Source organism: Orussus abietinus, unplaced genomic scaffold (assembly GCF_000612105.2).
Source record: "Orussus abietinus isolate OABI.00-Male unplaced genomic scaffold, Oabi_2.0 scaffold40, whole genome shotgun sequence".
Classification (NCBI taxonomy): Eukaryota; Metazoa; Arthropoda; class Insecta; order Hymenoptera; family Orussidae; genus Orussus; species Orussus abietinus.
This window is the reverse complement of record NW_019394244.1, coordinates 808,869-835,767: the sequence shown is the minus strand read 5'-3', so window position 1 is coordinate 835,767 and position 26,899 is coordinate 808,869. Positions and strand designations below refer to the sequence as shown.

Sequence of the window (26,899 nt, the reverse complement as noted above, 5' to 3'; positions counted from 1 at the left end):
TATCAGAGCCTAAAAAATAAAAAAAAAAATCCAAATGAATGTGTCAGGACAACTCTTAGATGATCAGGAGTGACGTGTCAAAGTTTCGGACAATTTGGTCTAATACCCTTAAAAAAAAAGTGTTGTATTCGAATCGACAGATTTTAAAGAGGGGTTTCACTCCACCTTAAAGCGTTACAATCCACGTAGGAGATCGACGTAGGTTGCTGGCTGTTATCACTGGCCTCTGATGCCCGCGCAATGATTACACCGAGTATTTCTGGAGCTCGTAAACGTTACTTTCGGTAAATCGAGCGAGAACGATGTCGGAGGCCGAAGCAAGTCTCCGATTAGAAGTCGGATCTCCAGACGTGGGCTTTATTGCACAGTAGTCTCAATTCTGCGTAATCAATGGTTTGTTTGTACATCCAGAGAACCACGACCAGGGTAGTACGACGAGGAAGGTTGTTTTCTTCAAATTGAGCTCTCCTTTGGGCTGAGATTTTTTTACAGAGAAGATATGAGTTTCTCTTCCTCATCTCTAATAACAATTACTCGGTACTCCTCTCTCGGTACATCGAAAGTGGAATACGTCGGTAAACGCAGAGTCCTACCACGCGTGGTAAACCTGGGTACAACCAGCGTATATCCAAGAAGCACTTACCCACCGACATGTACCGAGGAAATGTCCTCACACCCTATATACAATTACACTCTGAATTATCGCCTAGCCGCTATGCATTTGACATGTACAAAAAACATCCTGCAAATCCTCGAAATATCCGGATAGTCAAGACCTGACCTGGTTCGAATGACAACACCGACTGAAATCTCAAGATGCGTGATGTATTCTCCTTACGACAATATACAAATAAATATATGTATATATATATATTTAATATCCAGAGTCGGGCCTAAACGCAAGGGAGACGTCCCGCAAAATGGCGTCGCCTTTTCTCAGGGACGGGGAGGAGAAAGATCTCGGATTAAAAATCATAGAAGGCTGCCACGACTATCAGCGGGTATAAAATTCATCGAAAAACCTCTCGTCGCGGCTCCTGAATGGAATGGAAAGAGGAAAGGTTCCATGGGATGACGAATGATCCTCGTAGAGATGTCATCTCTCGGGAAAAATCTCCAACCCACCTCATCCGATGCATCCGCATGTTCTCCCACGTTAATAAACCCCACTATTCGATTTGCCGCAATGTTAAGAGAGACGTTTACGATACAGACTGATTATAGCGCCTTATTAGATAGTCATTACTCACTGATAGTAAGGTATCACTAGAAGTATATCTGTAGCAGTTTAATATCAATAGTCGCCGACGTTCCTCGTGATCACAATGATAATAGCCGCTAATCTAGTTAAAAAGAGATTATCAAGGTAAACGATAGATAGAAAAATCCAGGGAGCCCTCCCCGAAGCGCAAACTCGACATGCGATCCTCGAAATTACGTGAAATCGTTATCAAAACGCGACGTCTCCCCCTTATCAATTCTTCTCTCAGAGAACCTTCAAAATCGCTTCCATTCCTTTGAATAATCACCAAGGACTCTAATATAGAGATTTCAAGTAAAACTCGCTCTCTCGCTCGCTCACTTCATTTTATCATATTACCTCCTTAATATAAAAAATAAAAAATAAATAAAAAAAATGAAATTACACGACTCGCTTACGCCGCCTCACGTAAATTCGAGAAACGAGGTCGGAATTGTTCAACAAAGTTCATTAAAGTATTTTTTTTTAATTATTCAACGACGACCACGTGAGGCCGGGCTCGAGCGGCATTGCACTCGCTGCAGTTTGTTGCACTCGATGCAGTTTGTTGCACTCGGCTAAAAAATCCGGAGCTCGAGCCTCGGCATCAAGAGGTCGCTGCTCCCCGTTCCTTTAGTTTAATAAATCCTGAATTTACATCGGCAAAAGGCGGAGGTAATAAACTATTAAAAATCGCGCTCGAGAACGAGGCCAGAGTCGCATATCATACAACGGTATAACATAACGATAGATAACATACAATAACTGCGTAATATCGAATATCGAAAGTATACAGCGGGAGAAGGGTCTATACTTAGTCAGCCTCTTTAACAGACGCCACAATGTTCATTGATTTCCAATGAAGAAGAGACAAAAAAAAAAGAAGAATAAAGAGATATACGCGTACTGATAAGACGCGCAAAATGATATCCGATAACCGATTACTATCGACGGACATAACGCGGTAAACTTAATCAGCCTCTTGAATAAACGAAACTACTCGTACGAATAACAAGGAAAAAAAAGGAATAAAATAGAGTAAAGAAATTACGTAAACCTCGAACCGATAGGCATCGAAGTCAGGATGAAAGGCTTTGTCTCGCGTATATGATAACATGATAAGCATTCGCGCACATACATATACCGCCATAAAAGTCGCGCCAAACCCCATGGAAATCTCCAAGCCCCCCAAAAATCTAGTAAATCTTAAAATCAGAACCTTCATCCTCCATTAATCCCCTTCCCAGCTCCCGAGCAATCAATGAAATTGACGAATGACCTAATCGAAGCATAATCGTCGGTCCTACGATGAGGGACACCATGAAGAAGAGGACTTCCCAAGAAACAAGGTGGACTCCTTAAACGTGCCGTGGGTCGCTTAAGTGTTACACGACTTAATCTCTAATCCCTTAATCAAGGTCTAAATGTACTATCACAAACGTGTCTAACGCGAGCCGGTCATGAGAGTCCGCGTTCGCGAGCACGTTGGGTGCTGGTGCACGATTTGCATATTACTTCCAGGACTCGCATGCGCACTGTAGGACCTTATTCCTTTCCCCCAGGAGATTGATGCCCACGGATCAGCTCGAACGCACATTCGGGATGGAAACGTAAGGAGGCACATAGGCCTCTAAGGGGCGCGTTACAATTACTCTAACCTGTTACCTGTACGTATATATATCGGACATTAATTAATTAATTAATCGTTCGATGTAGGTCGCGCGCAGAGGCCTAGGTGATGACACTTCCACGTTTCAATTGTAAAACCGTTTACGCGCATACGTGTACCGTGCGATCCACCACCTCGTGTTAGGCGGAAATCACCCGGGGACGTTTCCGCCGCGGGATGGGATTTTTTTCCCAGGCAAGTAACGTCCCCAGGTGAGCTCGGATAAATTCGGGAGAGTTCTAGGGACCCACGTAGAGAAGTTCCCTTCAAAATCGTCGGCTCGATCCTGAGGGGAAGAGACGTCCCTCCACTTAACAAGATAAATTTGATTAGTAGTCAATTATCGCGCTAGAGCTTAAGGTATCACGCATTTGGCACACTCGCACTCGCCCTCTCTCAACCCCAGGGAGTGTTGGATTTTTCTCAGATCTCGCAATAATAAAAAGAAATTTTTTTTAAATGAAAGAAAAGGTGCCTCCACCTTCGCACCCCTTCTAACCCCTGTATTGAGCATCGCGCGAACCCTATCCCTCGCACAAGGTGGAAATTAAACCTTAAAGTCGACTCTTATAGTTCGTCAAATCGCGGCCGACGTCGACCTTTAATTCTACCCGCGTATATTAATTAATATACGGCGATTCGTCCAAATTCCCATGGCCTCGTGTATACACCTCCACGGGTTTAGCACTCCAAGCAGCGACGGGGGTGCTACACGGGATTGCCTCTTAATTACCGCTAAACGATTACAATATCTAGAATTATATTGTCCGACATTTCCTCGGGTGGCGAAGGAACCCGCTCGTGACACACATCTTGCGGTAGATAGTACATCAGATCGTTACATTATTTACAATTGTTGGAGAAAGTCTCGTCGCCTTAACCGGCATTAAACAAGGTTTACAAAGAGGCCTGGATTCGCTAGTAACCGTTGTTCGGACCGCATAAGAAGAGGCTCTTAAAAAAAAAGTCCAGCTCCTTGCCGGTCTTCGAGAAAACCGCAAGCGGGATCCACGAGCGGATTCTTCCCGCCACCGCGGAATCTCGTTTCCGCAACAGGGATCGCATCGAGTCGCCGTTAAGTTCTTAACAATCGCCCCAGTCCTAGCCCTTGCCACCCCTAGGTCCCACCTCCACCCTTCCTGCACCCTCGACGAACCTTCCGGATCCTCAGACTACCTACGTATTTACAAGACTAGAGACTTATCGTTTTAAAATCCCCCCGCGAGCCAATGTACGTCCCCATCCCCGTCGTGCGAGGCTTCGGATGCTCGTGAAGGGTAACAATGGCCAAATAAATCAGAAAAAAAATTCAACGACACATTGCAATAATGTATCCCCGACGACGAAGAGGAGCCCGTTCCCCGGCTTGCGGGGAATAGTGAGCATAACATGATTTTCGGGTTTCCTTAGTCTATCAGAACCTTTTATTCCTCGCCCTTCTCGTCCACGTATCGTGGCTTGGTTCCCAGCGTCCCAAGCTTCCGTCTTCGTGGTCGTTTCCGGTTCGCCAGACCTTCCCTTCCGTACAGATCCATTCTTCCGGATTCTCAGCACCATTGTAGAGCCTCCTCGGCGAAGGCCGTCGACGTCTTCCGAATGCGATCCAATTTGGAGGCGTCCTGGGGGTCTCCGACCTTTCGGCGACCCAATTGGATCATCCCTCGCCATTTTCGCAGGCTTGCGGATTCGTAATTCGGCATCGCGTCTCCGAGATCGACAGCTCGAGTTTTGGCCACGCACCGCCTCCTCGTGATTGTCGTCACCGAAGCACTGCTCGGGGTTGATTGGTGGAAGGTCGAGCTTGCGCCCTGAAGTCGCTCTTCGAAGGAACTGCTGCAGACGAGGACGTCGCCCCCAAGACTCCTGGTTGTCCTCCACGTCCCATCGTTCGACGGATTCCGATAACCGGACCCGAAAGCTGGATTACTCTACCCTCCAACTCGACGATCCCTTCGAGGACCTCCCCCAAAGGTCCTTATACTTAAACTACCGGTCCATCCCTCGATGGGAACACCTCCACCCCCAGACCTCCTCTTCCGGGTGCGATCGCTACATTGCACGCCCCGGGATTCCGGAAAATCCCGACGAAAAGAAAAAAAGGAACCCACTGATCTGATCCCAAAGGAAGTGCCCAGGAACTTCAACGAATACCATAACCATCCGTCAAGTTAACTCCACCCCTCGTCCTTCCCATAACGGGGTCGAATTCATCCCGGAGCATATCAAATAATTCCCCCCCTGATAACAATACAATTTCGACGAGTTCCCGAGAAGCGATTACTCCCGTTAGAGACAATAACCCCGGAGCTCGAGTTAAAAAGTCCCTCCTCAGGATAGACCGGAAGTCGACGGATGGTTACGGTCCGCCGAGCAGAATAAACCGCGTAGGGCGTTCGTTCTCTAAGAGGATATCTCGGTGGAGGGTCTTGGGGTAGGGAGATCTCCTCGGGGAAGATCCGCGTCCTTTCTTCAGGGCTATGGAAAGACGTCTCAGATGGCGAGCGGGTTCTCGTCGCAGCGGTGGACGAACCCAGGTTGGGGTCATCCGCTGGTACGTTCGGGAAGCAGGATGCTGACGGACTTGCGACTGGGAGCCGAGCCGGACCCATTGCTGGTGGTGGTCGGTCGATGCGCAGGCGCCACCACGCGCACTTCCGGCCTGGGAGACGCCTCCCTGAGGGGACTTCCGATTCCCCCAGGGTTCTCCGGGTTCGGCAGGGAGACGGGCCTGGAACAGAAATCGTAGGTCTTGACAACCTCCTCTAGGTAGCTCGACGAGGACGATCACCATAGACGGCGATTGACCCGTTTAAACTTAATGACGTCACGCATGGGACGTCACGCATACAAAAGAGGAGTTCCGGGCTTCTCCCATGGGGTCGACCCATGGAGATATACCATAGGAAAGGGTACGGTGACGCAGGTACGTCTTGACAACCTCCTCTAGGTACCTCGACGAGGAAGTCTTGGCTCGACGGTCACCATAGACGGCGATTGACCCGTTTAAACTTAATGGCGTCACGCATGGGACGTCACGCATACAAAAGAGGAGTTTCCGGTCTTCTCCCATGGGGTCGACCCATGGAGATATACCATAGGAGAGGGTACGGTGACGCACCTCGTGCCACGTGGGAATGGAAGCTCGATAACTGGAAAGACGTCCCGGAAATGAAATTTGAACGGCGATTCGGATGTCGATGACGAGTAATGGTCGGTCCCTCGAGTATAAAAAATTGGGAGCCGCTAATCGAGGAAGAACTTTTCCCTCCAGGACTGGATGGGGCTCCAGGGCCGTTTCCTTTGTCCTTTGCCTATCTCAACGGAGTCGGCGGTCGTGGTGGAGTGCTCCTCCTCGGACATTCGCGGTAGAAGAGCAGCTTTCAGGGAAATTGAGGCGGCCAGACGTTTCCGCTCTGAAAAGGGTATCCTCTCTCGGGTCCTTTCAGAGGGATTTGAAAAATCCCAGGAACATCGGATGACCGATATCTTTAATATTATATAATATTATGAATAAAATGGACGAGGTAGGCTCTCCTTGGAAGGCGCAAAGTCGCACTTAATGCAACAACGAGTACGCCTCGGGAGATGCACACCAGATATTCCCGGCTCTACTTGCACCGAGGAAATTTTTTCCGCCGATAAAACGTACCGCGCATCCCCGTGTACGTAATTGCGCAATTCCCGACAGGCTCGTCACTTTCCGACTAATTGGCCGAGAGTAATTAATCAGCCGAGCAATTGGGGATGCGCGCGGCGTCGTCCTCGTCGCCGGGCCGACAGCTGCATAATGCATGCATCCGATGCATCGAGGCGCATCTCGGCTTTGTGCCGAGGAAGATCCTTTCCCTCTCGCCGTGCCGGGTTTTCAGAGATTAATTAAGGGCCTCCGATAACTCGGGGGGACAATTAACCTCCCAATTGCCTCAGGGAAATATTATTCTAGGTGATCGATAATCGACTCTGATCACTCGGAGTACACTCACCTGTGCTGTGGTGGAGGCGTAGGTGTACGCGACAGCGGGAAGCTTGCGACTTCTCTCGTCACGGAAAGCGACCTGATGGATCCGAAAGTCTGATCGGGCGAAAGATTCGCTCCGACGGTCGGCACCATGCCGCTGCTGAAACAAATTAATGTGTCACCCCAGGGAAGATTCGGAAACCCTGAAGGCCCTTTAAGGCGAAGTGAAACACCTCGAGGAACTTGATCGACGTCGGTAAAAAAGATCTTTCTAAATACCTACTTTTTTATATCGACAGCTGGGTCGAATTATGTTGGGTATTGTACCAAATGGCATACTCCACCTGTGGTTTTCGTACAATAATTATAAAGAAATCGCAAGCAAAGAAGCGCATACAACACTTTTTTTGCCTTTATCCCGTTCAAATGCGAGTTTATCGATTACCAGAGTGTTCTAAATCCTCGTAAAATTGTCCTGACCCTTTCGATTCTCATATCAGGGCCTAAAAAATTATAAAAAAAAAAAATCCAAATGTTGAACGTGTCAGGACAACTCTTAGATGTGTCAAAGTTTCGGACAGTTTGGTCTAATACCCTTAAAAAAAAAGTGTATTCGAATCGACTGATTTGAAGGATGTTTCACATCACCTTAACATGGAAATTCTTTCGGAGCACCTCCACCCGACGAGGCGGCGGAAGGGATTAAAATGTCCCCCTCGGTCGGGACGAAATCCGATAAATCCACAAGTGCGTCCCCCCAGGGATATAAGTGCAATATGCAGCCCCGGTGCATCGCTCACGAGACGCGTCACGTCCGGTTGAGCGTTTAGAGCTTATCGTCCTACCGGGTCGCCATTATCGGCGGTCGTTCATGCATCGCCGTTCCCGGGGACATAACGATGCACCGGTGCACCGGTGCACCAATGCAGGAGGGCTTTAAAATCCGCAGGGGACCGCGAGTGAAAATCCACCGGACCGTTTTCACCGATTAAGCCAGTTTTATCATTTCTCTCTCGCCCCCCGAACCTCGACGTTAATCCGCGCTTGATTTTTATATATANCGTCCTCCGAGGGTCACCCTCCACGAAATGTGAAGATTATCGGGTTAAAGGTGCTTAATTAATTGCTCGATGAATCTGCACCGGGTTAGATCCTTGGGGTTATGCAAGTCGCAGGACGGGAAATAGTCGATCAAGTGGACATTGCGCGAAATTGAACCGAGCAAATTATGAATTATTTATAAGACCGGGCAGAACGCTCTAAACGATCGGACGACCGACGCTAAACGTTTGCGGGATGAAAGTCAGGATGAAATCACTTTGCGGAGGGCAACTTCAACGTGAACAAGAAAATGTCGAAAAACTCGGACAATAAGCCTTGCCTTTAATTAATCGCGAGTGTCGGTCGGTTTAAACGAAAAAAATGGTATATAAATCATCCACTCTTCGATCCTGCCCTTCCCTGCCTAGCATCGATTTCTCGATGAGCGACCAATGGCGTGCAGAAAATTAAATGTCTCCGCGATCGACAAAACGCAACGAGCAAGTAGGTAGCACTTAATCTCACGAGGGAAATTGCCCCCGTAAGGCGAGTTAATGGAGCGACTATTTAATCAACGACTCTTGCGTAGGAAAATTAAATTACCCCTCGCGGGAAAGAAGAGTACAATATCGACTCGGAAATAGAAGAAAAAAAAATTAGAAAAATATTATTTCCACGCGAAGAGGAGTGAAAATACCGACCACGTGGACATGACAGCTCGCGGGCGTAATGCATGTAACTTGGCATCGGTCTGTACTCTATGTAACGAATTTCCCATATCGGAAAACGGAAAAGAAGAATACAATATCGACTCAGAAATAGAAGAAGAAAAAATTACAAAAATATTATTTACACGCGAAGAGGAGTGAAAGTACCGACCACGTGGACATGACAGCTCGCGGGCGTAATGCATGTAACTTGGCATCGGTCTGTACTCTATGTAACGAATTTCCTATATCGGAAAACCCGACCGGATGTGGCCGCACCGAAGGGCGAGTACGGAGACGGCACGTCGGCGGTTATGGACTCTCGTGAAATATAAATACACCCAGGAGGTTTATTTTCATCGTTGCAGCGAGCCCTCCTGCATTTCTTGCACTCGCCCCCTGCTCCCTCATTTCCCTTTTTCTTTTTTTAAACCTCTTAGCGGCGGGAATCTTAAAAATCGCTCTACAGGGTCCGTCAACACAGGAGACGTTTCGTTAAATTTGCATACTCGGCCGAGTACCCGTCTCCTCCGTTCTACGCAATGGGACATCATACTCGTATCGTCGTTCATAATTATAGAAAAGAAATGTCTGTCGGTAGAAAACCGAAGAACAAGGTTACAGTTCAATCCCCGGGCCGGGATCAATACCAAGAGCGGGTATTTCCGCCCGCCACCAAGATAGGTCCATATCGCGTGTACGGAAATAGGGAAGAGCTCTTATCAACCCGCGAGTCATTTAAAAACGACACGAATGTCGCATCTTGACTAAAAGACACACCGATAAATTGCAAAAGTCTCTTCTAAATTGAGTACACTCGAGTCGGACCATTAATTGTTCCATAAATTGCGGGGTATCTTCTATGATCTCCATGCGGAGGTTTGTCCACGATCTAAGGATGTACGGTCCTATCGACGCTTCCTCGAGGTCCTCGCAGATTTCCCGGTACCCAGGTGAGCTCTCACCTGACGGAGCCGGACGTGACGAGGAACGGCATCGGGGTGGGACACGGACTAAGAGGCGAGCTGCTGACGGAGCTGCGAGTGCTGCTGATGACGGAGTGCGGACACTGAGGAGGGCCCACGTGTCCACCGGAGGACCCATTTCCACCAGCCTTTCCGTTGCTCCTGCCCTTAAGGCAGGGGATCCTGGACCAGCTGCCCTCGTCCTTGCCCGTGACTCCTGTAATCGGGAAGAGAAACAAGGTATAAGCACCCTGGAACCCTCCACCACGGAGACACCGACGCCATCGACCGCCCGGGATATCAATATTCAACCCTCGGACATTTCCTGCGGCCGAGTTCATCATGACGTCGCGGAAAGTGACGTCAAGAGAAACCTAGGAAGCGACCTCGACCCCGAGGAGTGACCCTCTCGCCCCTAAGGTGAAGGTAAACCTCCATCCGATCCAGAAATCCTCCTCCAGCCCGCTGCACCTGGGTGAAAAAAAAATCATCCCGACCTGGCTCTCCCCCAAACGGGCGTTTAGAATTTTTTCCCCGGTCATCTGGATATTAATCACCCCGTCTGACCTTACGAATTTTCCTCCTCTCCCTCGAGGCCTCCACTTGCAAGATGCATCGTGGATAAAGAGGGCCGAAAGACACCCTGGAAGTCGCGGTGGAGGTCGATCATTTTTTTATTCACCCAAGGGATGGAATAACCCGAACCGTCGAGGTTCCCCGACTGCAGGGCACCATCCCGGGTCGGGCCGCACGTCCGTACTTACGTCACGAGGACCGACGTCGGGAGGGATGATCCTGGAGGAGAGGAAGAGGGGATTCAGCCCCGAGGGCAACAGATGTCATGGACCCCGGGAGTGCACCGAGGGCGCGACCCAGTTACCCGGAAGCGACTCTTGTCGCTGACCTATTCCCCCCGCCGATCTCACCGAGACCCCTTATCGTTCAATCGGTCTCTAATTGCGGATTACCCGGAGTCTTCCTCAGCGGCAAAGGCGAGCTCGAATTGACCCGAATCCCGGCAAGGGGAAAAAAAGGAACCCAAAGTACACAGGAACCCCTGCAACGGGAGACATACCATTTTTGGGAAACCTCTAAGACTTTCCCTAATGCAAGAAATAAGAAAATGGGCGATCCTCCGGGATTTTTCTCTCCAGACATGATCCCTTTCCCGATCGATTGGAAATTTCAGGTGACTCAGGCTGGAAGATATAGATGGGATTGGTACTCGTATAGGCTCCTATCGAACACCGGCCGGCTGGAACAAAGCGGCTCGCAATTGCGGAGGCGCGATCAGCCTCCCCAAGGGAATAATTTGATAGACTCGCATTAGCCTAAATTCCGTCAATCCGGTTAGCCTCCGTCGTGCCCTAACCTCGCCCTAAATTCGGCCCAATTGAGCCGTCCATCGGTAGGAGTACAAATTAACGAAATCGTCATATCTAATAAAAAAAAAAAAAAAAAAAAATGTCAGGGTACGTATATTTAAGAAGAGAAGAAATCTAATAGACCCCGAGCCTGGGATCCAGGAACGCCTTTCGATGCCCAGGAGAGTGTAAAAAGTGCCCATCGGATGGAAACAACTTTCCATCGATCTTAATCGGTCTAGATTAATCGAGGGGACTTTCTCCTCGGCGTTCCCCCCGGGGAGAAATTCCCCTCTATCTGCCAGGTCCATGCCCACAACGGCGATCCACTCACCGAGCATCTTGACACCCTGGACCGGGCTCAACGGATAGAAGTCCCCGTGCAACGGACAGTGGAAACCGACTCTTCGTTCCCTCCTCCTTGCCCGTCTGGTCAGCATGCAGAGGAGGACTCCAAGAGCCAGCATGAGGGCCCCGACAACGATGCAGATCGGCCCCAGGATCCTGGAGTTCCCGGTGAAGGCTATCCTCGCCGCATAGGAGTCCTTGTCCTCGTCCTCCCCAGGACCCCGATAGGACGCAGCTGGAAAACAATCAACTGATAAATCGACCTCCCGTCTCCGAAATCCGAATTTCCATGCCGACGGAGAGGAGGCGTCGTGCACCTCGTCACCCCCAGGGTGACCCCACCTCTTAAAATGAACGAGGATAGTGACAACGAAAGGAAACTAGGCTCTTTCTCCCGGGTGTCCGGGATTCAGACGAAAGGAAAATCGACGTCGGCATCCGGTCGAGGAGAGGAGGCGCCCCAAGACCGGGACCGACCGGTTTCGATAAATCGGCTGGCAACAACGGTCCACCGTCTTCCTATAGGAAGGAGAAGAGGCCCGAGATGACGGTGCAGCGGCCAGCGGCCTTTCGCGAACCGTCAACGTCTACGCGAGGTACCTCATCCCCGTCGTCGGCCTCCCCCGGGGGGCGTTTAATCTCGGGAATCTCATGCACCGACGACTGGGAAATCTCCAGACAAATTCCCATCCATCCGGGGCTTAGACACGGCTTCTTCGGATTTTCAAGAGGCGACGGTCTCGCGTGGGATAGGGCGCTCTGTGAGAGCGAGCGAGAGGGCACTATGGGATATCCCGTGAGAGGGAGAGAGAGGCAGACACCGGACGAGACCTCCTCATCGGTTAGGCGGCGCTCTTCGAGGTCGGTGTCCGCGCAGAGAGGTTCTCAAGCTACTCGTTGACACGCACGCGGTATATACCCTGGGTCAACTAGTAGATCGACCTTCGATCTCTCGAATCGAAGCCCGATCGAGGGATCCCCTCCCACCGGGGGGAAATGTCGCCTCTCTCATGGGTCTCTTTTTCTACGACCGCCGACGCGGAGGATATGTTGACGACGAAGAAATGGGTCGTCGCTCGGCCTAGGAGGGGAGGAATTAAATCAACTCGTTTATCTCGACCGTGGACGCTGCGGCGAATGCAAAGTCAGCGACTCGGCGTAATCGAGTTGTGCGAGTTCGACCCCGGGGCTTCGCGATCGGGGTACGTAACGCCTCTCCCCGATGAATTACCGCCCTAATCCGAAGGTTTATCACCCCCGGGACTGCAGTCGGCCTTAATTTGAAATTCCAGTGCCCCCCCGAGCCTCGAGAAACAGGGGCCATCCCATTTACACGGCCTAAAACGGTGCACGGAAAGAAACGACCGACCGACTGCAGGATCCAAGATGGCGGACGAAGAAAAATACTCTTTGAGTTATTGTACCGTACCTTCCGGGCATAAAGACCAAGAATCGACTCGTAGTCTCTCATTTTCCTCGCGGCATGCACAATTAGTCATGCCACCTGGACTTGACAAGGGAATTTAATTCCTGGAGTGGCCACGTAACGCCATTCTCCACGAATTAATGCCTCTCTCGAAGCAGGTGCAGCGAAGACACCTACCACGCGCGGCGGAATTTTATTTACGCAATCCTCGGATAACGATCTTAGTTTAGAAACGAGGGGAAATTAAGGTTTCCATCTTTCCTGTCTGGGTGGGGAATTTTTCCCGTTTCCGGTACGGCCGCCCAGGGGGGTTTTCCAAGACCCCTTCCTGCGAAGGTGGAGGGAAAATCGAATTTTCCCCTTAGGGCACGATCAGCCCGGGCAGGAAAATTATCAGAGAAAATTTCCATTCCGCTAGGCGGTGCCGAATAATCTAATGAAGACCCCGAAGGGATGGCTCTTCTTCCCCGGAAATCCCTGACGGCAATTCCGACGAAGATAGGAATTCCCAAAACGGCGATCCATACTCCCCGATAAATATTCGATAATTCGAAAACGAATAAAAAAAAAATAAAAAAAATAAAAACACATCCAGGTTTTTCCTGCCGAGTTATCGATGAGATATGTATTTTCAGCGTGGCGATCGATCGACCTTTCGATAAACGATTCCGGAATCGTCGGCAGACCCTGGAGACCCGAGTCAACGTATTCCTCCTCTATTTCCGTTCCAATTGTATGGAATTATTCCCCATGAAACATTCAGAGCTTTCCCTCGTCGGGTCGAGTTAAAATGAATCCCTCGCGACGCAAAGAAAAAGGTAAATAAATTAATAAATAAATAAATATCCGCGCGATTCGTCAGCCGGCATTAATGGCGGGCAGACATACGGAGAAATATCCAAGGGAAGCGACACCTCGAGCCTCGTTATCGGTACGATATTTCTGTCAAGCCCACGCTACGGATAAATCACGCGAATGCGCGAGCCGGTCGTACTCGAAAGAAGTGAAAAAAAAAAAAAAGAAAGAAACAATGGCGAATTGCAAGTCAATAACGCGTGAGACGGCGCATAAATTCCGCGGCGAATAAATCTGGACGGCACGTCGTGACGCCCGTTGCTTCGTTAAAAAAAAAAAAAAGATAATGAAGAACGAGGGCTGAGCCAACTTGTTATCGTTAGGTCTGTTATCATTGAGTTAACATGTTAAGGGTTAAGTCGACTTATGTTCGAGTCGAGGGGAGAAATACGAACCGGTGAGGACGGCGCCGACGAGCATGAAGAGGAACCCGAAGGCAGGAAGAGCGATCTGGCAGTTGGCAGCGATGACAACCCCCGCCACCATGAGACCCCCCTCGATCTTCTCGACCCTTAATCGAGAGATCGGGGTGGGACATTTCAGCTTCGCCCCGAGGCCGCCGGTCAGCATCCCCTCCTCGGCCGAGACGGTGTTGGGCCTGTAACGACGATTAAATCGTATGAAAATAATCGTCACCGATCAAATTCCGTCGCTATCAAAGTTCCAAGCCACCCCAGAATCTCCAGATTACCCCCAAAAAATTGATATAAAAATTCATCGTTATCACCGACTGAAAAAAAATATATATATTCCAAGAATTCGAGCAAGTGCATCGCTGCAAGGACGCTGGAAGGACGATTAAATCGTATGAAAATAATCGTCACCGATCAAATTCCGTCGCTATCAAATTTCCAAGCCATCCCAGAATCTCTAAATGACCCCCCCAAAAAATTGATATAAAAATTCATCGTTATCACCGACTGAAAAAAAAAATATTCCAAAAATTCGAGCAAGTGCATCGCTGCAAGGACGCTGGAAGAACGATTAAATCGTATGAAAATAATCGTCACCGATCAAATTCCGTCGCTATCAAATTTCCAAGCCATCCCAGAATCTCCAGATTACCCCCCAAAAAATTGATATAAAAATTCATCGTTATCACCGACTGAAAAAAAAAAAAAATATTCCAAGAATTCGAACAAGTGCATCGTTGCAAGTGCATCGCTGCACTTCCAAGCTGGAGATGTACGTCGGTACCCGCCGTCCAGTTAAAAAGAAAAGATAATGTCGATCCACGATTAGTCACCGTTTGCTCCCGACGTCGAGACGCTGCGCTGCGTCTCAGAAAAACGCTGCACGCGTGCATCGGTGCATGCACGGATGCACGTCGTGATTCATCGCCAAGACCGGGTTTTTGCGCATTGGAAAAAAAGGGGGGAAAAAAAAAAGCGATCGGTCGTCGCTCCGATAAAGCGGGGTTACGAAAAATCCGCGATAGGGCATCGGAGCAACGGAGATGTATAGAGTGAGAAAAAATAAGAATGAGAAAAATCGCAAAGGATCGGAGAATTTCAATTATGACTTCGCGCCCTCGCCGCCCAATTACCGTCAAACCGCCCTCCGTTGCACCGAGTCCAGGGTTGCATAATGAAGGGTGCGCCTCGTTAACCCCCGTGACGGAAAACCGCGTCGATATGCCGGGGCGCCGGAAAAGCGAGGGGCAAAAAAGAGAAAAATGAAAGAAAAAGGGGAAAAAGGACGTCGAGGAGGGTAGGAAAACATGGCGGGCGTCGGGGAGAATTGAAAACAGGTCGCGGAAACCCCGGCAATTACGCAAACGAGAACCTCGGGGGTCCTTTAAGGTGCGCCCCTTTCCTCCCTTCCTTCCATCAGAACCGCGCGGACGAAACAGCAGAACAGTTCCCAGGGGCGATCAAAGATTCACCTGTCCGTGTGGAAGTTTCCAGGTAAGTCTTCCCCGGGAAACAGTCCCGGTCGAAAAGAACCGGAGGTGCCCCGAGGAGCTCCACCCCCCGGGGACGCGGTTCCCGACGCAGTCCGACGGAGTTGCAGTTCCTCGGGCGAATTTTAAAATCCACCAGAGGATCGGATAAGCGCCTCCGAGTCCTTGACCGCGAGGAAGGACCTCTTTTTATTCCTCCTCCCGTCGACCGGGAGAGATAGAGACGTCGACCTTGCGTCGTCCACGTTATGCCTCGCGGCAGAATCGATCCGACAAACTCGGCGGAAAATTAATTTGGCACCGGGCCATCCTCGCCGACCCTCTGGACCCCTCGTCGCATCCTCCCACGTGGCCGTTAAAAAAATTACCAGATCGATTACAATCGATCGGAGGCACCTCGAGTCCTCCCCGCGAGGTCCCGAGGCGGGTTTTCTCCAAGGAATAAAATAAAAAAAAAATAAACAAACGTCTAATCAAATTTATTCAGTGGAGGATCCCTTTCAAGATCAGCCCAGGAGGGAAGTAGTCCTCGAGACGACGACGTCCAGGTATCGTTTAATCGCTCGGACACAATGATCGAGGTGTTTTTCTATCCACTCCGATCCGGCCTTGCCGTGAGCGGTCGTCGACACGGAACGATAAAGACCGGCTGATTTACCGTACATTTCCGATGCCAGGGACCATTGTTCCCCCCGACAGCAGGGAAAACACACTAGTCGCGAGAACAATGCCGGGACTCGATTGAAAGCCCCCCCCAGAGCCTAGGGAGATCGATCGATCGCCGGAACCCCCCCGATCGATCGAATTCGATCTAGTACCCATGGGGAGAAAAATGATCCCTGACAGGATATCTGGATAAGGAGGACTCACCATAGGGACCCCATAGAGACCTCGATCAGCAGGAAAATCGGTAGGAAAATCGAAACGCAGAACGAAAGAGAGCTCCGAGATAAACGCGTCCTTGCCACTGAAAATCCCGCTCGCGATTAAAACCAACGGCACGAGCAAAAGATACACACACGGCGACAGGTTCCCCGCCGACAATTACGACATCTCGGTGCGCGTGATTGCGAGGAAAAGAAAAAAAAAAAGAATAAAGAAGAGGAGAATAAAGGACGCCCAGAAGTTTGCCATCTGAAATCGGCTGGTTGGACGTCATCGCGAGAAAATCCACACGTGGCGTTTGTTTAACGGAGACATCGGGTTACACATCCCTCAATTAATTCCATTCAATCAATCGTTCCTCCGACCGGAGGTAGAGAAACGCTTATGCATCCCGAAACGGCTCTAGTGCGACATTATGCACTTGGCGCGCAGGCTCGACGTCACATCCGCTGGGACCCCCCGCGACTCGTTAATTCCCCGATTACGATGCAAGGTTCGAAGGGAAAGAGAAGGAGAATTATTCCCGAGGTAGGGAGGAGGTTCCCCAATTTTTTTCCTTGATTTTTAGTCTACCTCGACGAAATGATATCGCGCTCCGAGGAGCATCCTCGTACCGCGCTACTTCCTCCACTCCCGAGGAGTTGCGCAAAGAGCGCGACTAATGCGCACCGCGGAAATAATTTACCGTGCGAATGCCGCGCGGCAGGTGCGTGCCGACGAAATCCCGGTGGCACGAAACGCAGCTCTTCCGCAGATCCGCTGGGCGTTGCGTCAAACAGAAGGAAAGGAAAAGAAACAAAGGATTTTGTCAGGACTGGCCCGCCAGCGTGCACCTGTGCACACTCCGCGATTCCGCGTCGACTTTCCGCCCCGGGGGTTCGAGATATGGAAAAACGCCTCCTACAAAAGTGACGCAAAACTTCGCGGGTAGTAACTTTTGTCTCGACCGTTTTTCGATATTCCTACGTTCTGAGGGATTAAACCGGGATTTTCCCGAGGAACGGAAGCGAGGAGTGTCTTGACGGGGAGGGAGCGCGCAATTGCTCGATAGGGGATTAATAACGCAAAATGGCGTTCCTCGAGTACCGAGGGATTATCCCTCGTCTTTCGACTGTTTTCTGGCATGCATTGGACGTAGTGGAGAACGCGGAGATGTAATTAAACCGAGTGGAAGAGCTCAGTCGGGAGTTCTATCCGGGAACTTTGGTCTCCCATCTCGACTGTTCCGAGTTTAGAATTTCCCTTCCCCTTGCTCGACACTTTTCATGGCATTATCGGGGTCTTATCGACCCGGGTCAGAGGTCCTCGGCGATGACTCCCCGAGTACGTAGTCCCGATATCTCGGCCTTCCAAGAGTTGCCGATCGCGATCCTTAAACGAGGCCGGCCGAACGAACGCGCAAATTGGAGCGACCTTGGGACCAAGAAGCGAGGTGAGTAACCTCCCCGTCGGTAAAACAGATCTTGCCTTTCCAACAGCCTTGACTGCAACCTCGGCGAGGGCTTTGTCGCGACCGATACGTGCCCGGAATATGCCGGAACGCTCTTTGTGCATTCTAGCTCTGCGGCCATTAGTATCGACTCGATAAGGCCTGGTGATTCTAACAAAATGTCGGAAATAAAATTCCCTCGACTGCAAGACATCCACCCCGATTCCTTCGACGTCCCGACGTAATTTCAGAGCTTGTAAAAAAAAAAAGAAAAAAAAATTGACTGCACCTAGGTCGTCGGAAAATCGAAACCGGCAAAGGGAATCGTGCACTTCTTCCCCTCGAGTGCATCGTCTCATTATTCGAACCGGAAACTCGTCTTGGCCTTATTACATCCCTGGCACAACCTCCACCACTCGACCCGTCCGTGCGAACTCCTACATCTCCCCTCGTTGGAACCGCGACGCGCCCTGAAATTAATTAATTTCCCCCCGTTAACCCCCGTCAAAGTTCCCGCAATTCGCCCCGACCGATAAACAGGAAACGGCACTTCCGTAGGAAAAGTTAAACGCTATGTGAAAAGGTTGCACGTCGCTTTATATATTTATTTAAGTCGCGGGACGAGATCTACGGTCGCGCGAGGGATCACTTGGCCAACTCTCGAGGAGAGTAGCCGTAAACGGGATTTTCATGGCGAGAAGGAAAAAAAGGAAGAGATAATGGTTCCTCTATACGTGTACCGAGTAGCTTTTTTTTTTCTTTGTTTTTCATTATCGTTCAAGCAGTACTTAACTCGAGATAAATGCGCACAACGGGGTCCCTCGGACTGATAGTAAAAACCGAAGGCTCTCAAGAAAATGGCCATGAAACCGACAAAGGTCGCCACCGGTGATACGCAGCAGAGAAAAAAAAAGAGAAAATATCCAACTTTCCTCCGAGCGTACCGAGGGTAATGGCGGAAAATAAAAAATCGGAATCGACAAATTTCACCGATATTCCCTATCGTTCCGGTATTCTGAATCCATATACGCGCGTGTATCAAATATAAACAAATTAAGCCAACAATTTCGCCAAGCCCGGAAATCGCGGCGGGGATCTCGAGGTTGAACGAAAAGAAAGAAACAAACAAACATGTCGCAACGTTTCCACGGAGTTTTCGGTGATTCTTCGAAACTTTCACGGTTAGAAAACGAAAGCGTGCTTCCTGTTGCCCCCTACCCTGGAAAGCATCCTCCTGACCTCGTGTATAATTTGCATACGGTGTTAAATAATTATTTCGACAGAAATTTCCCGGCATCCCATAAATTCGTAGCGATCGTTAATAATTAACTAAACGTGTGACAAGTGGATGAAAAAAGGGGCGTCGATTAAAAACCTCATTTGCTCTCAATTCTTTATCATCATACCAAGGAAAAAAAAAAACGCACCGACCCAGAGAAATATCTCCTTGATTGAAGTATTCCATTAACCAAAATATTAATTATTCCACTCAAATCAGTTGTTACCATCCCGTGAAATAATTAACTCCTGGAAATGACCGAAACATCTCGTTGCTACCGAGGGGATATTTCTCCGGTTCGATGAAAATCATTATTTCTCAGCGTGGATGTCCCGGTAACGGGTCATACCGAATCGGGGCGTCGTCGGCGAACCGTAGGTTCTTGTCGTTCTGCAGAGAGATGCCGAAAGTCATGGCCGAGAAGTCCTCCGGTCGTCGTTCCCGTCCAAGGTCCCTCAGTTTCTCGTGTCGACCGTCCTGGACGCCCATCCGGCCCCCGAGGAGGTCCGCTAGTCAGCTGATCGCCCGAGTCTTCATCACCTCGGTAAGCCGGTGCAGGATGGAGGGAATGATGGCCGCGTACCTTCCCCTGGACTCCCGTGGACCGCTTCCGCCGACTTCCGGCACGACTTCCGGTCTCTTCCTAGGTCCAGGAGCCGACCGCACCGGTTCCTCCGCTCTCCCTTACCCTTCTCTCCTGGAATAAAATCCAGCGACCAAGGGAGGAGCTCCTAACCTCTCCGATTCCCTTCTATCGATCGATTATCGATCCCAGGTATCCTTGGAAACATCCACTGCGGTCCATCGACGGCTTCTATCCTCCTCTCGGGGACTCCGGATGCCTCGAGATATCGACTCGGTGGTATCGATCCTCCCACTTATCTCCTCTTCGACCCCGTAGATGCTTCCGCGCGCGACCGTCTCCGACGACTGACGTCCCTCGCGCTGCCTCTCCTCTCCGCAGGTCCGAGAGATCGCGCATGCGCGGGACCGCGACCCGGCTCGACCAATCGGAGGGGTCGGCTCGTATGAGCGGCGCGCGTGAAAGGTGCGCCCACGGGATTAACGGGACCAGGGTACGCAGAGTTCCCGAGGGTTCGCCACCGAGAGACCGTGCCCAGGAGCAACGACCGCGCGTCCACCTCGAGATAACTCGGGATATCCCGCGATATCTCGCGATATATCGACCGCGCAAGGCACTCCTGAGAGAGAGAGAGGAAGAGATCGGCGTCCGTCCGAGGAACAAGGAGCGAAACGGAAAGAGAGAGAGAGGGATAGGCGACAAGAGACGGTCGAGGCGACGCGGGCGACGCGCACCGTCCGGTGTCTGGCAGCACACTGACTGCGACTACGGAGCGACGGTCCACCGAGGCATCCCCCACCCCTATCCCCAACCCCCTCCCACCCGCCGACGTCACCCCGCAGCATCCTCCTCTCCTCTCCTCTCAAAGTGCATCCCACTAATTACGGGGTATGCACCTCACACTTATTCGAGATATATATGTGTGTGTATATATATATTTCGAAAATTTCTCGAACGCACGGCGTTCTCGTTAGTGATATTCGCGAAAACCGCTTGACCCGGATTCGTTAAGCATCGCGAAGTTTATGCATCGGTGAGAATTTTTCTGAGGTCGCGTTGAATTATTAAAAATAATGTGGAAAAAATTGGGGACTCTCGGTGGTTTTATTTGATATTAAATCGTCCCGAGAGATCGTGACTCGCGGGTCCACGTGGACCTCCATAACCCTGACCTACCTCGCGGAGCCATACCCCAAGGGTTTCGCACCCTGACCTGTCCCACGTGCTCCTTCTCGACCCAGAATCGTCGCCAATTTTTGCAACGATAAGTAGTTACGGCGATTCGTTGGATCAGTGCAACCGGCGAGTTAAAAGCGAGCTGAGCGAACCGAAAATCAAGGAACGGGGGTTCTCTCGAAATACATTCGGTCGCCCATCCGAGTGGGTCGTTTTAAAAATAATCCCGCCGTTTCGTCCCAATTCGAATCGGGGGTACTTAGGCATTATCTAGGTTTACTCCATAATCGGATTCCCGAAGCCAGCCGCATCGTCGCCCGAACCCTAATCCCCACAAGAGCTAAACGATAATCAAAATACACCATGAAACCGGAATTAGGATTTTTAGGAAAAATAAATATAACCCTCCCTGCATCGGGGCACATTGCTCGGGAGCATATACAGATCCTATTAATATACCACTGCTTAGATCTCCTCCCGCCCTCCCCAAAAGTGGAGACAAAAAAAATGAGAAAAACATAATTTCGATCTGAAAAATGCATAGCGCGATACCGCGCATTCGTCCCCTGCATCTGCATGCCCATGAATATGCAAATGACGGGAAACACATGAAAACAGCCGTTTGTGTCCCGAGTTTTCAAGTGTGCTCCATACGGCTGAAATATCCATTAAGGTGGTATATGAATATGAAACGCCCGGCCTATATCCGCGGACATATTTTAATATTTTAATAAATACCGGAAGCCCCGGGGTGGGATAATTTCTTTTTAAGGCCTTTAATAAGTAACGATACAATTAATGGAGGGGTGATGTGACCAAGTGGAGAAGCCAGAAATCATCCAAGGGAACTCGGAGGGGTTCTCGTTGAACTCCCGGCTCGTAACATCTAGCCGTGGGTCATCTCGAAAATAAATCCTCCGTCTCGCGATGTCAACCCCCAGGGCTTCTGCGTAAGTATGTAACGCGTCCTAAGAGGCCCCGTTTTGAAAGGTTTCTCTTTTTCAGCGTGTCACTCCTCGTAAATAGAACGAGCCCGTCGAGTGGGTGCCAGGCGCCGAGGAAATTGCACGTTTCTCGGGGGGGAAAAAAAAATAGAAATAAAATAGAGAGATACCAAAAATGTCGGTTTAGAAAAGGGCCCTTTCGACGACACGCAACGGTCGAATTTACGACCCCATTTGCACATATATTTTATGGATCGTATATTAAACAAAAAAAAATAAATAAATAAAAGAGCTGAAAAATATAGATGGACCGAAAGCCAAAAATGGCGCACCTGACAGACGCATTTTCCCAGACAAGAATTATTTCCCCCCCGCCGGCAATGCCTGCCAATTTCCCCGATCTATTTCCACCCTCGCGACTAAAATTAATAACGATCGAGTTTCGCGAAGCGACGATTCGCCGTTTCCTCGGAAGTGTCCCCGGAATATGAGAAAAAAAAACATGGAAGTCCCGTGAAAGTCTGGCTTTAATTTTAATCAGAGGTTAAAATTAACCCTGAATCATTCTTGCCAAATGGAATAACTATTGAGTCATTCTTATCTCCGAATGAAACGCGATCAGATTCTCAGATTGCGGTTTCATCCTCCATAAATAGAGGAAACGATCTCCCGAAGATTTCAAACGCAATTACAACCTGGACACCTGATTAGGTATCATTACCGAAGGTCGCCGGACACGTCTACTTGTTTCCCAAGAAAGAAAATTGAATACTCATGCGTAATTAATTCCGCATCGATCCCACGTGCCGGAAGTATCCGGAAACGAAATATTAAAGATGGACCCACGTAACCAGGGTTACGAGATCAAGCCATGATGGAAACGCCAGCGGAAAACGCATCGCCCGTTAACGCGGTTATCGAAAAAAAAAAAATTTCTAGGGAAAAAATCTACCTCTGCCATCGGTTAACAAACATTGGGTGAAACGAAAATTTGGTTTTTCATACACGGTCCAGTGCAGGTTTGATTAAGAATCGGGTTATCGCATCTGCCTCCCCATTTCGTGCGTTTAAATCCTCGTTTAATTTCTAGCGCAATCACGAGGATGAATTACCGTTTATCTATTTTCTATTTATTACCACCGACCCTACAAAAAATTGTTAAAAGTCGGACCGCCCTTGAACCCGTTGTATCCTTTGACTTCTGACCCGGAGAAGTCTAGAGAAGTCACGCGAGGCACGGCGAGTCACCGGTAATCCGTCACGAAAATGAATCCAGGTATTAATGATTAATAAACAAGGGGTTACGGAACCTGGCCGAGATATACATTACCCATAAACACGCGTGGCTCGATTCGTAGATCGTTTCTTCAGGAATATCAGGTGTACCAGAGGTACCTACAATCCGTCCCTCAAAACCCCAGCGTCGTAATTTACCGTCGGAAAATTTCTTCAGAAATATCAGGTGTACCAGGGGTACCTAGAATCCGTCCCTCAAAATCCCAGCGTAATTTACCGTCGGAAAATTTAATTTCCCGCCACCCCGAGAGCGCTGTCTGGACCACTAGAGACGAGATGATGTAGGGACCGGAAAAGGTGGAGGCCACGAGGAGAGTCGACTTCTCAGGGACTGTGAAAGCAGCGACGACTCTCGCTAAAAGTACCATCGGGTGCTTCAGAAATAACGAGTCGCCCTCGTGCCTCCGGAAGATCAAGAAATTCCCCCAGCTTCGAGGAAGACGAGCTTCCGATCTCCGGGTAATCCGAAATCCCAGAATCCACATCCACTACATCAGGCTCCCCGAGATATGTCGTGGCGTTAATTTCGCGACCTATTTCCAGCATTCTCGGTAGTTGATTTCCGTCCCCCAGCTTGAAATCACGGGAAGACGAAACAAGATGAAAAAAAAAAAACATTCCACCACTTCGAGAAGCCCAGCATCCCATCAGCGATTCATGGCGAACGGGCCACCCCCGAATCTGGACCAGACCTCCACATTGATCCACTTGACTAGGACATAAAAAAAGACCAGCCGACTGATGGTGCACACCACGTGAAGCACCCCACGTTCACTGGGTACGCCCTGAAGTATTTCACGAAGTGCCGGCTCTTCGGATAGGAAAACTTCCTGAAAAACCTCGGCTGGCTTTCTTGAGTTAGTTTCTCCTTTGTGAGTCTTCTCTTCCTTCTCGATCTCGCTCCGCGTTTCATCGACGCCCTCCATTTCACGAAGTGCCGGCTCTTCGGATAGGAAAACTTCCTGAAAACCCTCGGCTGGCTTTTTTGAGTCAGTTTCTCCTTTGTGAGCCTTCCCTTCCTTCTCGAACCCTGCCTCGATCTCGCTCCGCGTTTCATCGACGCCCTCCACTTCGTCTTCGGCAACTTTTTCGCCACCACCTTCCTGAGCCTCGTCCATCGTATCGATTCTATAAAACGACCGTCGAAGAAACGCAACTGCCCGCTTAAATAACTAACCCCGATCTGAACACCGATCCGACTGCACCTCGAGAGCATTCGGTTACCTAATCCCTCGAAGTCGTCATCGTCCAAATTGCACGGCTCGTGATGACCCTGGCGTAGGATCTAGCATCCGCAGAAGATCCATCTAGGAAGCTAAGTTTCCCCCGGGACGATATCCGCAACTTCCAAAATCGGATAAACTTAATCTCGATTATCGTAGGTAATCGCGATTATCGCGTGCAACCATCCCAGTTGCGGAAATAGCCTAATCGTAGCACGCGACCGGAAGTGAGTTGCCCGGAGTAAATAAATTTTTTATCGAGCCGAGCTCCTCGAAAGCCCGTCCCGAGGGGACGAAAGCTGGAAAAATCGCCCCTCCACCCCGAAGCCTCCCCAGGACGCGGCCTTGACCCTGGCCCTGAAGAGTTCCTTTCTCGTCGCAGCTTCGCGGGGGGTCTAACCTCGGCAACGTGCAGGGTGTGCACGTAAACCTCACTCGAGAGTGAATAGCCGCCGATGAAAACGGCTCCCTGGATAAATTGCCCGGCAAAGACGTCGCTCCTCCACCCTCCACCCTCTTTGGTCTCGGAAATGACGCTCGTAATTGTCTCAATTTTTTTTTTTTACCGTGGCTCACCGAGTCCGAAATGTTTCTTCCCCCCAGGGTAAGGATCTTGAAAGGACGAAATATTCCACAAGGTGTTATCGAAGATTCCGATGCAAGGACAAAGGGGAGGGAAAAGGACCTCCTCGAGGTCGATGGAAATCAGGGGTTGAAGAACTCGAGTGTAAGGCGAGGTCGCGCCAGGATATGGTCCATTATCGAGATCAGGATAGAGAAGGTGAGAGCCGGAGAGAAATAGAGAAACAAGCCTGGAGGAGATAGAGCGAGGGACATACATCCGAGATACGTGGGGAAGAGAGAGACACGTATATATAGGACACGGGAGAGGGAGAGAGAGACCCTCTGCCCGACTCCGCGGATCGATAGAACGGAGCTGCGTCGTGGTCCAGCATCCTTGGAGGACCGAAAAAGGTCCTTTTTCAACCCCCCAAGAAAATAATATCCTCCATGAATTATCCAGGTGCATTTCCAATGAAACAATAAAGTCCCGAAAAAAAAAAACTATTCAAGAAAATGGCTGATCTTAACTAGGGGGTAATTTTTTATTTCTACAATTGCAGCTTGGTACGACCTGGTCCTTTTCAACAACTGCCGAGAATTCTAAACGAGTTGTAATTTTCATTGCCCACTAGGAGTTCGCCAACCATTTGTGCGGAAATAAGCAGCGGTTTATAGTTACGATCGGCGACGTCACCAGGAACATACCCGCGGTCACTCACCTTCGGATAGGTCGCTTTATCGCGTCGATAAACATTGACGTCGATACATCGCCGGTGTACATGCGCGATGCTCGCGTGAAAATCGAATTGTGTACGGAAAAATCCGACATTAAACGGCGCACGGAAGAGGGGCGTAAAAATAACTTAGCGTGCATTACACAGCCGGGGGTCGTATCCACGTGTGCATGAAACATTGCTGTCAACATGTTCCCATTTCCCCTTCCCCCGGACATACAAAGAAAAATATACAAAAATGTTTAATACGTACTATACACGAGTGGTTTCAATTTCCCTTAATATCACCTCGCCAAAAAAACATGGAAACATCAGAAAACCCGTTAACGATGCGTAAAATTAATTACCTAATGCTCGGCATTTTGAGGATTATTCATTTGCGATTAAATATAATATGAGTCCGTTAATTTCGGGACGTTAATCGATACCCGCACGTTAAATCGATTAGGGGAACCCAATTTAGAGTAATTAAGGAGAGGTTGAATCAATTATTCGGTCCTTTGAAGTCGGAGAGGCGTAGGTTAGCGGCCGAGTATCGAGCTCGGCGGATGCTCGAGGGAGTAAACCCCTAGCGCGTGGGAGAGAGAGGGAGCGCGTGGCCGGCGCGGGGGAGCGAGAGAGACGCGACGACGGCGCACGCAGGCCCGAGGGATTTCGGCGGGCGAGTCGGCGAGACGCAAGAGGCGTTCTAAATTCTTCTCCGGGCATAGATAACCATAACGACGCATCCTTCCCCACGTGGACGGGTCCAGGTGACGCGTTCCGCGTGGTACGAGGGCGCGCGTGAAAGCCACCGCGATACGAAAATGGCCGAAAATCCTCGCGAGTAGTATCGATTAAATCGCTCGTAAATATAGAAATACGAGATTTACTCACATGTTGTCGGCCCTCCCTATCTCGCACAACGATTTGTCGCTCTCGTTGTCCTCGGAGTCCATGGAGGAGGCGGCTGGCACGGCATCGCTCCGGACGGCTCCCGCGGGACGCCGCGACGCACTCACCGCGGCCGGTTCCGCGCGGACATTCCGGGTCCGCAGGGCCGCGCGCGGACTCGCGGTTAACGGCACCTCGGTGCGGGCGGTGCGGGCCGACGGTCAGCCGCCACCGGGAACGACTTTCCTCGCGCTAACCGCACGAACCCTCCACCCGGCAGGGCCAGACGCCATCTTTGTTGGCAGCCGCCAGGCGGCGCGAGCGACCGGCGCGCCGCCATCTTGGGTTGCGCCGCCATCTTGGGTCGCGCCGCCATCTTCGATATCGTTGCCGCGGCCCGAATCGATATCGTAGGAGCGAGATCAAAGCAAGATGTC

The 26,899-nt window shown here is 50.1% G+C and overlaps 1 protein-coding gene across 4 annotated transcripts; it reads right to left on the bottom strand.

The window, feature by feature from the left end:
• Positions 1 to 804: 804 nt before the first annotated feature.
• Positions 805 to 26,728, bottom strand: LOC105704375. 4 transcript variants are annotated; one of them, XM_012433531.1, is made up of 6 exons: positions 19,419 to 20,392; positions 13,969 to 14,171; positions 11,279 to 11,527; positions 9,581 to 9,797; positions 6,893 to 7,027; positions 805 to 5,637 (listed from the first exon to the last, which is right to left on the bottom strand). In XM_012433531.1, the coding sequence occupies exons 1-6, from the start codon at positions 19,556 to 19,558 to the stop codon at positions 5,451 to 5,453; spliced, it is 1,131 nt and encodes a 376-aa protein (XP_012288954.1). In that variant the 5' UTR covers positions 19,559 to 20,392; the 3' UTR covers positions 805 to 5,450. The 4 variants fall into 4 exon arrangements, with proteins under 4 accessions (XP_012288954.1, XP_023288446.1, XP_012288955.1 ...); XM_023432678.1 differs by having other exon boundaries at positions 6,893 to 7,024; XM_012433532.2 differs by lacking the exon at positions 19,419 to 20,392 and adding an exon at positions 26,466 to 26,728 and having other exon boundaries at positions 5,451 to 5,637.
• Positions 26,729 to 26,899: the final 171 nt, after the last annotated feature.